Source organism: Rhipicephalus sanguineus, chromosome 2 (assembly GCF_013339695.2).
Source record: "Rhipicephalus sanguineus isolate Rsan-2018 chromosome 2, BIME_Rsan_1.4, whole genome shotgun sequence".
In the NCBI taxonomy this organism is placed as follows: domain Eukaryota; kingdom Metazoa; phylum Arthropoda; class Arachnida; order Ixodida; family Ixodidae; genus Rhipicephalus; species Rhipicephalus sanguineus.
The window spans coordinates 117,845,099-117,858,184 of NC_051177.1; the positions used below are offsets into that span (position 1 = coordinate 117,845,099).

General features: G+C 43.6%; 1 protein-coding gene across 2 annotated transcripts in view; it reads right to left on the minus strand.

The window, feature by feature from the left end:
- The window catches only part of LOC119383553 (adenylyl cyclase-associated protein 1), a 47,955-nt gene that overhangs the window by 10,134 nt on the left and 24,735 nt on the right, over positions 1–13,086 (minus strand). For both annotated transcript variants that reach the window (XM_037651767.2, XM_037651768.2), the window contains exons 2-8: positions 10,872–11,128; positions 9,250–9,327; positions 9,088–9,141; positions 7,234–7,323; positions 7,035–7,120; positions 5,004–5,109; positions 2,772–2,946 (exon numbers count right to left, since the gene is read on the minus strand). In XM_037651767.2, the coding sequence (XP_037507695.1) occupies positions 2,772–2,946; positions 5,004–5,109; positions 7,035–7,120; positions 7,234–7,323; positions 9,088–9,141; positions 9,250–9,327; positions 10,872–11,128 (846 nt within the window). The remainder of the gene's footprint in view (positions 1–2,771; positions 2,947–5,003; positions 5,110–7,034; positions 7,121–7,233; positions 7,324–9,087; positions 9,142–9,249; positions 9,328–10,871; positions 11,129–13,086) is intronic.

Below are 13,086 nucleotides of genomic sequence, written 5' to 3' on the forward strand. Positions count from 1 at the left end.
AAAAAGCACAGAAAAAATAAACGAAACCCAATAGTAATATCAGCTTTGATGCCACGCCACGATTATTTCTAACGTTACATTTATCCAATCACAGGCTGGCGCGCATCATCGTTTCCTCCCGCAATAGTTCTGGCGAGCGCCACTACGCACTGATACGGTCAGCAGTGATGTAGCGACCTTAAGGCTCGTTCACACAGGCGACTAGCAACGGTCGCGCGACTAAGTTGGTCGCAAACGGTCGCAAATGGCCGTTTTGGTCGCAAAGCGACTGCTTTGGCTCAGTCGCTCGCTCCTCGATTTTTCAGTCGCGCGATTGCAGTCGCAAACCTCTGAACCAATCAGATGCGCAGGAACAGGACGTCAGCCTATTTTGCGGGGTAACAGCAATGCGAGCTGTATACGAGCAGACGTGAATTCTGTGTGGCGACTCATATAGGTCGCACGCAGGTGTGAACATCAGTCGCCTTGAGTCGCTTTTTGACCGCCAGTCGCAAACGGTCGCGCGACCGTTGCTAGTCGCTGGTGTGAACCAGCCTTTATTGCGTGATTAAAATACTAACTCATTTGATATTGGTGCTTCGGCCTATGCTTAAATTATCTCCAGCCATCAGTCTATGCAACCCGCATAAAAAATGTGGGGTTGAATAGTGTTGGAGGGCCCCTTAAGAATGCACGTCAAATTTTGATCAGTGTGAAGTACTGAAAAAGCGTACCGTAAAATGCCGAGCAAGTGCCCCCCTCTCTTTTTCGGCAGATCTGAAATAACCACCCATGACCGAGCAAGCGCCCCCTCTTCCCCTTGCGGTCACTTTTTTTTAGAGCTGTGCGAACAGCAAAATTTTAGGTGCGAAGCGAATTTGAATATTGAAGTGCAAGTGCGAATCGAATCGAACATTTTTCAAATATTTCTCGAATACTTCTGGAATATTTTTCGAATATTTCGAAGCGAAATTGCAGAAAAAAAAAGTTGGAGAGATTCTTATGAGCTAGCAACATGAAAGTGTTTCTTTTCGCTAGGTTGATGAAGCACTGGCGGGGTGGTGTTTCATAGTTGTCTTATCAAGAATGAGGCATGTAGAGGTTGAATTGTATTTATGTACATGATTTGGTGCAACCAAAGTGTTGCTGACAACACTTTACGTGTGATAGGCAAAGATGCCATTTTCTCAGCCTCTCCTCCTCTTTCAACTTCTGTGGAAGCCCAACTGATGTGGCAGACAAGGGTGTGCTCCCTTCAAGTCCGGAGTTCTAAATCTGCCTCGTAGATGTCGATATATAAGAACATCTGAAATTTTGGATGCTAAAAAGCTTCGGCTTCCGATTTTTCGGACTTCCTGCCCAAATTTCATGTCCAAAGCATCATTCATTGTGCTCCCACCTCTGCCACATCTTTCATCTCCACGTTGGAACCAGCATTTTTTTAGTTAATACATGTGCGACCGTAGCAGAGCTTGAAAGGCAGCTTTGCCGCAATACCGGGTTGTGATGAGGTGAAGCATATTGAAACTCTAGGGACCATTTCCAATCAGACGTTGACTGTGTCTTGACAGTTCGACCGTAACGGAGCTTGAAAGGCAGCTTTGCCGCAATACCAGGGTGTGATGAGGTGAAGCATATTAAAAATCTAGGGACCACTTCTAATCAGACGTTGACTGTCTCTTGGCAAAGTTCGACCATAACGGAGCTTTAAAGGCAGCTTTGCCGCAATACCGGGGTGTGATGAGGTGAAGCATACTGAAAATCTAGGGACCACTTCCAATCGGACGTTGACTGTTTCTTGGCAAAGTTCGACCGTAACGGAGCTTGAAAGGCAGCTTTGCCGCAATACAAGAGTGTACTGAGGTGAAGCATATTAAAACTCTGAAGGGGTCACTTTCAATCGGACTTTGACTGTATTTGTTTTTGGGAAGTTCGAATAGTTCGAATAGTAAAATTCCAGTGTGAATCGAATCGAATAGCAAACCCTATTCGAAAAATATTCGAAATTTCGAATATTCGCACACCCCTACTTTTTTTTCAAGACAAGCATCGCTTGCGTAAGGAGAAACAAGAATGAGTACACTGAATGCGTATCTAATGTTTATGAAATTCTGTTTACATCTAGCCGGTCGTATATTGGACTCTGAGGAATCGTTTCACGAGTTTGACAGTGACAAGGGGGAATAAAAACAGTAAATAAATAAGGCATTTCATTAGAAACAAGGATGGGCATTTTTTATTTTTAACGGCTCTCCTGCCGCCATCTTGAATTTCAGTCTGGGATCGAGCAAGCCCGCCCCCCCGCCAAATCTGGTTGGATTATACTTCACCGTAGGGGCTAAGGGCACTTGCTCGGCATTTTACGGTAGATCACAGCTTATGCGAGAGATTACTGAAGCCAATTTTAAAGTGAGGGCTGGCAGCACATGCGTTAGTGCACCACCCTTTGTGCCCGCCTTCACAGGAAATACATTTCACCAGTTCAACTGCGCGTGAAATAATGGTATGTGTTTTGCAACTACGATGGTGCCGTCTTCCCTCGGCACGATGTGTGATAATGCACATTTTGATAATCTTGCCTGGTGCTTTCTTGCACCTATTTATTCCATGCAACCTGCCAATAAAACCCGTTTGAAGTAAGAGCCTTATTCCTCCTTCTATCTGGCTTAGCTGTTCCATCCCTGTCACGCTGCACCAGCGCGCATCTGCATGCATGATTTGCTACAGAAAGACTCCTTTGCAGCTACAGCATACTGTAATTGCAGCAAGCACGTGGCCATTATGCGACATACCTTTGCTGATGTCCTCTCCCTTGTTGAGGTCCCTGAAGAGGGCAGCGCGGGGGTCCTCGGCAGGAATCTGGTTGTTCATGAAGTCAGCGGGCGGTGGGGGCGGCGGAGGAGGGGGACCTCCTGCACCAGCTCCTGGTGCTGCGCCACTGCCAGCCAGTGCCATGGCATCGCCACCCTGCGGTGCACCATTTGCCGGCAGCCATCGTACTTTGTTACATGGAACCAACATACGGCCTCCATCTTCGAGCAGCAAGCTTTAAACTTACGAAGACAGAAATCTACTCTAAATGTACCCTTCGTAAATAAGGAATCTTAACCCGCAATGGTACGGTGAAGGTATTAGCCGGTAGCAATGAATGAATACACAGGACAGACTTGGGGCCATTGTCCAATTCCTTAATGTCGTCGAATCGGTAATGGCAGCATGGATGCTGCACCCTCTCTAATTTGCTTAAATGGGCCCTGCAACGCTTTTCCAAGTAATCATCGAATGGCTTCATTAAAAGTTTATTGCCACACGAATCGGCTGCCGCAAACATTTTTAGAATCCGTCAAGTACAGTTACAGGGATTTGTCGGAAGCCTCAAGCACTTTTTCTCTCCTTTCGCACCAGCCAGCAAGCTGAAATCTATGCAAGGGGGGATGACAAAAGGGCAAGAAGGTATACGCCAGTTCATCAGCGTGCATCATGACCTTGAGCACCTTTTCTTTTTTTCTCTCTCTCTGAACGCGCGGCTTACTTTCAGTGTGATCGCGACTGAACGCACAGGCACGTTGCCACATCCTGTGGAGGCCGCAACAAATATGCAGCTCACGATGCTCAAATCAGCCAATGGCCATGGACTATGGGTTTATGGCGCGGTCATTTAGATTTATAGCATCATTTGTCGAGAGAAGAGGGAACGGTTTCTAGCTGACTGATTATTATTTCTAAATTCCAGGCCACGCACTGTGCTAAAATGTTTGTCTCACACGACAGGAGCCTCGACTACCGATCGGCAGCATTTTCTGACCATGCTGAAAAAGTGTTGCAGGGCCCCTTTAAAGCGAATTAGAGAGGTTACCGCATCCCTCTAGTTCACTCATAGCTGACCAGACAGCGAATTCACCAAAGTGGTAGATTTCACAATGCCATGGCACATGCGCGCTTCCCCTAGTGGAAAATTGCGAAATGCCTCTTCATCTTGGAGGCTTTCATTGGCGACTTTCTTATCAGTTGTCCTGGCCCCTATCAAAACTGCAGAGGGCAGCACAGGAAAATGTAAAAGGCGGGTTCGCCGATACTCTTCAAGTAGCAATCTTATTGCAGAAGCTCTAAGAAAGTAAAACCTACCAATGCCAAACTTTAATCACCAGAGTAAGCTAAACTTGCACCTGTTGTTCTTTACTTCCTATTATATGGGGAATGGAATTCAATGCTCATTCATCACAATAGAGATCCACTGTTCATTTTCAGCAATGGACCTTCCAGCATTTCAAGAACCTCCGTATTTATCACACGGATGGTTTGCTATAAACGTAATGCCGTAATGAGAGAAGATATTATTCGCCCTGTTAAGTGTACTGCAGAACACTTCTGAAACAGCTTCACTATATGCCAACTGTTCTCCCACCAAATCAGGGTTAAAAATAAACCAGCATGCCTGGCATGTCCCAACTACAAATGAAATTTTTAACCACATAACAGGACTCATTTAACACAGAGTAGATGATCTGCAGAGGCTCCCGCACGAAAATTTTACTATTTAAATATGGACAGCTGCTTCACAAAGAATTGGCAATGTAGACATTTTTGATACCGGAGCAAAATACATTGCCACTTGGCAAAAGCGATGCATGATGGAGAATGTTTACAAGAAGCTTGCAGCTGTTTGGCAAGACTTCAAATAATGGATGACAGCTGTGACATGCTAAAAAACCTCAGAGCTGATTTGTTGGAGATTATGGTCATGTCATAACCACCACATACACATGTAAACACCACAGACACATAACCACCAGGTCTGCTTAGGTGCTATGCTCCTAGCAAAATTCATCAGCCCTGGTTAAACTCCTTGCCTTTCTCTTATCCTTATTCCGTCCTCTCACACCACCTTTTAGGCTTTGCCGAGATTGCTTCAACAGTGCATAGTAGTGCACGCTTCAGTAGTGCAATTTACGGACATATAAGTCGTCTCTGAACTGCACAATTAGACAAAATACAATCATGCAAAGAGATTTGGTCACCATTACCTTTGGATTCCACACGAGACCGGTCAGGTGGTGCTCCTTCACAAAAGCCTGAAGTTCTGACAGCACTGTGAGCCACGAGCGAGCCCAATCAACATGCGTCTTGTCCCTGCAAATGGGCAAGCAACCCAACGCTCTTGGTTTCGTGTAATCGCCAGTTACGGATTAGTTCAAGGCACTATCAAACTCAAGTCGCATCTTTAGAATGCAAGGCAGAAAGCCACCAAACTGAGCTTTTACTCCAGCTTCAAAGCAACTATGAAAGGAACTGCAGCAAGGTAGAGTAGGCCCATAAAAAGGCACAAAGAACAGCAACAAATGGACTGATGCAAATGATAATGATGGCATCAAGGAATCACAATATGTTTCTGGAACTGCATGATGAACAGACATGGCCCTTTCATTCCTGGAAACTATGTATTACTTCCAAGACATGATGATGGTGCCTGCAACAAATGGCATGAAATTTGTATGATCTTTTGACAGCTGTCACTAGAAAATTTCTCGCAGAACCTGTGCAACAAACACCATTTTGAAGGAAACTTTTATGACACGGATCTATAAGCAGCACTTTAGTGCACAAATAAGACAAATATTATAAACATTTAATATTTCACAAGATTTACCAGTAACATGCGAGCAAGCATCTTGATGGGGGTAGCGCAAAAAATTGGGACACAAGGCAGGAAGGAACACAGGACAGCGGCGTGTTCTTCCAGCGTTCCTTCTCACCTTGTGTCCTCGGTTTTTTGTGCTAACCCCGTCGAGATGTTCAATCAATACCAACTATCTCATTTTTATACAAGCGAGAATGAAGTAAAACAAGTCCGAAATAATGTGGGATCAAAATTTTAGTTTTTAAAAGCGCCTTGCAACACTTTTCTAAGTTGTGCCAGAATAACATCGCTAGCAGACTGCGCCGCCTTATGAATATCCTGCCACGAACATTTCTGAATCAGTCAAGTGGAGTGAAGCACGAGCCATGTGCTTTCTTTCTCCTGTCGTCACGATCAGTTTGTTGGAAAATACATGGGGGGAGGAGAATGCGCTTGCTCAAAGGTTATTTTGGCCCACATGTTCACAGGAGCCATGACAACATATCGGCAATGTGTCTTGCTTTTATGTTCAAAAAGTGTCACAGGACCTTTATGCACGAGAGATGTGAGACTTGCTTTTCAAGTAATTAATAAAGAACGCCGTCAGAAGCAGGTATGCCATCTTTGAACATTGCGTGCTAGGTTCTGATAAGACAAGATGGTTGATGGCAAAATCTGCAAAAAAAGTGCTTTGCAGAGCAATGTTCCTTTTCCCTGGCACTGAACCTAGCGAAAAAAAAGAACAACTTGCTAGACCTTTTCAGCCTATGCTCGTCAATGCAGACAATGAAATATATGTAATCTAGACATCTTATTCTGGTATAAACAAACACCATTTCCATCTCTAACCTCTTCTAGCCCATTTATCCTGATTTTTCACATGTTGAATCTGAGCAATAAATCGTAACAAGACACTTGAGTGGCACAAATCCCAATTTTGAATCATCCAGCAAATATGTGTCGTGCAATGATCTCAGACTTGAAAAACAAACCTTTGCACGTTTTCTTTCAGTGTGGGGGAGACTACCAAACAGACACATCATTCAGTTGCATAACTTGAAAGTTCTCTGCAATTTCAACTGCAATACTGACTGTTTCACAGACTGCTGTAATGACCCAGACAGTTCGCCTGCCAAGCCCAAGTTTGTTCAGCGCAAAAACATGCAAACACGAAGAAAATGGTTTGTGCTAGATATCCATATCAGTTTACTTTAAACGTGTCCGTGAGTCTAATTCCGAATAGCAAACGATGAAAGAGTAATCACGGACACTTATCTCGCCTACAAGTATTTTCAACTGCAATTCGAATAATTTGCCCCATGGAAAAACAAAAATTTTCGGCTATAAGAAGTAGACCTTTGAACATGAAAAGTCTCTAAGTCTATTCCCATGTGTAAAATAACCCTAAACATTCTGCAATGTGCAATGTCAAACTCACTTTTCCTTGTAGTCCACTAGAACCCTGTTAGTGTAGAACTGGCAGGCGTCGCTCATCTCCTTGATGAACGGAGCTGGGGCAGGTGCCTGTTCACAAAAACGAAACACACAAGAAAGCTCGTCAGACATTGTTGCCAAATGCGTTTTAAACAGACACATCTTCAAATCGGGTGACTCGCAAAGGACAAGAGCCAACTCACAACTGTCACCCATCCAAGGGCCGCGATGGATTCGCTGATCGCCGACAAGTGGTTGAAGAGCTTGCTGGTACGGTTCTTCTCCCTGAAATCCTGCAACACAGATCCCAAAGCACAGGCTATTTACACTGGAGGGAGTGGTGAAGTGTGCTGTGCTGCCATGCAATCGATTCAAGCCACAGCCCAGGGTGCAGGAGTGTAGCCAGGGGGGGGGGGGTTCAACCCCTCCCCCCTCCCAAATTTTCAATTTTGCTTGTGTATACATGCACACACAAACATACATGAAGTATATTTGAACCCCCCCCTGCCAGGATGGTATAAAAGAAGAGACAGCAGATTCCTGTGACCTAGCAGAATCACACGTCCACTTCTATCTTTCGGCCACGTGCTTTTGGCACACGTCACCCACAACCTGGTCCGCTATCTGTTACAAATACAGAAATTTAATCAACAGTGGTTCTCCACAAGTAGTGTAGAAACTGTTTCACGGAACGCCTCTAGACAGAACAAAAAACTGCAGTTTCACCACTTTCATTCAGCCCCTAACCAAACAGCATGCTTAAAAATTTATTTGCACATCAGACCTCTAGCAAGCCCTATTTTCCCTCTAAGTATAAGGTCAGTTTTCACCCACCTTATACTTCGAGAGAAAATAGGGCTTGCTAGGGGTCTGGTGTGCAAATAAATTTTTAAGCGTGCTGTTATGCTGGAATCTGTTAGTGGAGATTAAAAACACTCGAACACATGTGTACAGGCCAGTTTTCAGGGTGTGATAAAACTAGTAATAATTCTATTACTAGTTTCATGACACCCTGAAAACTGGCCTGTACACATGTGTTCGAGTGTTTTTAATCTCACTAACAGATTCCTCGTTAGAAAAAAAAAAAGAAAAGAACTAAAAAATTGTTTTCGGTGCCTACACAAAGAATCCTAGCCTTCAGATGGCCTTCTATTAGTAACTTCACTACTCCGAAGCAGCTAAGGACTACAAACCCAATGCACAGTTGATTAAGAGGGGCACCTAAGTGGACGCCTCGAAGTTAATTTTGACCACCTGGGGTTCTTTTAAGTGCACTGCAATTTAAGCACACGAGTGTGTTTGCACTAAGTCCCACTGAAATTCGGTTTGCAGTGGTTGAGAATGGAAACCGCAACCATGTGCCCAGCAGCATAATGCCAAACAACGAAGTCGCCACGGCAGGTAAATTTCCAGTTCTCTGTGCAATCAGCAGGCAATTCTGCCAGCTATATAAAAGCAAGACCTTGAACATACCACGCCTTATCTTATCACCACGGCTCTGTGCCTTAACACAAACGAGCCCTGCCATACCTTCACAGCAAATCTAGCTCAGTAAATGCCATATCGTTATTTTTTTCTTTTACTCTCGAGGTCACGCATTCTAAGCAACGTGAAAGAGCACTGACTGAACCTGTATGTGCCATACATTTAATATAGCAAGGCAAGATAGAAAAGTTTCAAATGAATACATTTACATGGAGCTTTCTAATGCCCTAGCTAACTTTTGTAGCATTTCAGATCAGACTATGAACCACAACAAACACATCAGTACCAGTCTTAGCTGGCTCAGAAGAGACTAATTTTTGTATTAGGTTTGCATATCATAAAAAAAAAAAGAATGTTGGGTTTCACATGCCAAAACCTCGATTCGATTAAGAGGCACACTGTGTGGGCTTCAGAAATATCGACAACCTGGGGTTCTTTAAATTGCACCTAAATCCAAGTCACAGGGGCATTGAAATACAGCTTCCATGGCCGGGAATCAAATCCGCAACCTTACGTGTAACGTTACAGCCACTTAGCTGCCACAGTGCGTGAGATCATAGAAAGAAAAGTACCTGAATTGCTTGGATCTGCTCGGACGTTGGTTGCAGAAGCGTGACAAGACCGTGCTGCATGTACAGAAAAAAATGAAAGAAAGGAGATGTTTTGTAGCAGAACATTCAGATTGAGAATGTGCACACACATGTACTGTGCGACGAGCTACAAGTCTGCCTTACCTTGTCAGGCTGTCGGGACTTGGCCACGACACCTAGGAACTGTCGCTGCGTCATCAGAGCTTTCTCCACCATGCTTGCCTGTAGATTAGAAGGCAAAAAAGGAAGGGGTATTGCATGTAAGCAGATTGAGAACATATCATATTTTGGTGCACCCGTGGCTTTTCTGTTCATTAGGAGCACCTCGCTTTTTCATTGCATAAAGCCTGTGATTGCAAACAATGGAAGATGGTGTACATTCTGATTGTACAATTTGTACAATCAGAAAGAGATAATAAGCAAAGCTTTTAAATCATATCTGACCACTTACAAGCAGCTAATGCTGCTATGGCTGTCAGTGATGCAATGATGTACTACTGCTGGTAACTTAGTATGGAACACATGACAAGTTTATGTAACAAATACTATCACAGCTATCTTGCTAAAAAGGGATTTAATTTTTCAGTTGCAGCCTTTCATAGTAAAGGAGACAAAAAAAAAAGAAGAAGAAAGAAGTAGACATCAAAAGGTATAACCAAATAATATTAAGTTTGTACTTCCTTGCACCATTTTACTGGAATTTAACAAACGTGCTTGTCATGAGCCAGTGTGGCTTGTAAGTCTTGCATATCCTCCCATTTGACACAAAACTTTCACAAGTGTTTTACGAGCCAATAATGGCAGCTCTCCGATACGTTCTTGTAAAGACACTGGCTCCAATACCCGAGAATGTACCGACGGCTACACCTTCTGCAGTCTTGTTGTGATGACATAATAATGCTGTTCACTGATCTTTAACTTCGCTGTTGATGCAGCTTTCATCAACATTCATTATTCCTATCTTTGTGGCACCCATATGAATCGATAGCCATGGATTTGAACACATGCAAGGCCTTTTTCGTTGTGCTATGCACCAAGGGCTGCTCTGCGATGAAGATAAAATTCTCGCAGGCACCAGTTTCTGTCCCTCAAGTTCAAATGATTGCAGTTTTACAAACTAAATCTATAAGAATAAGAATAGCACTTCATCAGCGAAAAGGGCACCTTAATTATCGTCAAGTCTCCCACTAAAGAAAAGTAAATTATGAAACCTAATACATAACAACTAATTAAAAATTTACAGCAAGTACTCTATCCCAACAAGGGCTTCTCCTGTCCTAACAACTGCTTTTATCATTCACACTCGACTTGTGTTTCTTGTGCAGAACAAAACATTGCACCACATCCCAGCGTTCCAACCACAAGCTTGGCTCGCATGTACAACCTTCTTGCAGTTAGAAAAGAATGCACATTGAATTAGCAGAGTGTGGCAAGTTGGTGCATAGTCTAACGAAATATTTTTGGCGCAAGTGAGAACAAGGAAGAAAAATTAGAGAAGACAGAATGGCACCCTATCCTGTGTTCCCTAGTTTTTCTTCATTGTTTGCAGTTGCGCCACAAATATTTCGTTGAGCAATGCACACTGAAACTCTTTTTGCACTAGTGAATGTGTTTTAAGAGGAACCAGCTAGTCCCATCTATTACCTTCAATGCACATCTTCAACAATGTTAACAGTCACATCACCTAAGAACACAAGCACGTTCTAGTCTCTCCCTCCAATTTCACTGGCAAGGTATTGTAACGTGCAGTTGCGGTGGGTACCCACGTGAGTCTGGACGTCTCCGCCAATGGTGCGGCTGAGGGCGAGGTAGGCCTGCACGGGCCCTCTGAGCAGTGCCTCGAAACCCTGCACCGAGGCCGACACCAGCTCCACCGAGGTGCCACGCTGCAGAAGGCGTGCCGCTGGAGAGCCCCCACCCCCTCCGAAGGCCTGACCCTCGCAGCGCTCCAGCCGGAAGGCCACCTGCTCCAGGCGGTCGACCAGCGCAGCCAACTCCGGCACTGACATGGTTGTCAAACTGCCTGCAAGGGGTCCAGAGTGAGGGTTCTGAATGTTGTATATTTTTGTATGTTTTGTAATACCCCTCAGGGCCCCCAAAAGTGTATTACATAGGGGGAACAATGCAATGTTTCTGCAAATATTAGTGTTCCTGTATCGCAATGTTGGACAGGTATGGATTGCTCTTCATACGAAGAATATAATCTGTGCAAGCACAAGCATATACTATTGTGTAGAGGAGGACACATACACCAGCAGTTTGAAATCACAAGAAAACACATGTTGTACAACAAGTCAATGTGTGAATAACTGATCGAATTTGTTTCATTATTTATGATCATTCACTTCAGACTATTTAACATACTCATACAAATGAAGCTATCCATTTCTCAAAGCCCCTAAAAAAAGAGGGGTGGGTTTGGAGTATGGAAGCGAAATTCCTGAAGAGACCTCGATACGATTCTGTTGATAGAATCACCCACCTGACTCACGTGAATGAACATCTCTATTCTTTGGACCTTCCCAATGGAATAACAATAATAATATCTGGGGTTTAACGTCCCAAAACCACGATATCCCAATGGAACAGTTCACATGCACCAACCTTGGCACTGCACTACCGGTAGTCGTTAACTTCAGGCTTAATTTTCGATGCCTTGTGAATTTTATGATTCCTCAGCCATGTCACAGTTTTAACAGCTACATCACAGAGTATAAAACAATGGCTGACAGTGATTCAAGTTGGGCAGACACATTGGAAGCAGTTCGTCAGACGTATTCAACCCGTAGCAGCACACACCATGACACCAACGCCCAATACCATCACTCTGAAACCAAGGAAACCCCAAAACAAACATTACAATGAAAGAGGAAGCTACACCTCGCCAAGTGTAATGCTGTGGGAAAACAAAAGAAGGGAGAACTCTCCAGAGATGTAAATCAGAACGAGGGCATAGCTTCAGGGACAATGACAATGCCTGTAGTGAGACGATAATGTGACATGTGACAAGCAATATGCAGATTGCTAGCATGCACCCATGTATTAGCGGTGCACAATATTACCACCCTAAATAAGTCTTGGTGCACAAAACACACAGCCACTGCTTTTTCGGACAAAAAGTGCTTCTAGCACTTATGTATTGCCACCTTCGCGAGCCTCTTCACTAAAACATCCAGGTTATCTGTAACAGCGCAGTCAATTTAGAAGCATACTTCTTGAAGTAGAGGAAGTGCAGAAGCTATCGGTGTAACTGCTTATTAGAGAAGCAATGTGCTAGGCATAATGGCAGCTTTTTCCACTTTGACCATACAAGAACATTTCAGGTACCGAGTCCATCCCTGCTTACAACAGTCCTCCTGCACAAAATGTGCTGCTTGTTTTGCACTACCTTTAGTAGACGAGCTGTGCCACATACAGGGTGTTTGAAGAAATGTGTCCAACCTTCTAAAAAAATCAGGAAAATGTGATATTTGATTGCTGCCTTCAGAATTGGTTTTTTTGTAGTGGCAGGGATTTTAAGATGGTTAAAGAAATTATTTGGGACAGTAATTAAAAAAGTTAAATTAATTAACTTTTTAATTAGTGGAGTTAGGTGGTTGTGGTAAATGGGAGAATTGAAGTTCTTCATGACAGAAACCCAACCGAACTTTGAGATTTCGAAAAAGTGGCATCTTGTAATAATTACGAAGTAATGAAATTCAACCAAATTCAATGGCAAAGCCTAAACAGAAACATGGAAGAACGCAACTGCCATATTCTTCTGAGACGTCCAAAATGACTTTTTCTGTAGCGCTAGGCATCTTAAGATGGTTAGAGACATGACTTGAGACAGTAATTAAGAAAGTTAAATTATTTAACTTTTTAATTAGTGGAGTTAGGTGACTGTGTCAAATTGTGGAATGTAAGTCATTCGTGCCAGAAACCCATCCCAACATTGAGATTTCGAAAAAGCGGCCTCTAGTAATAATTACGAAGTAATGA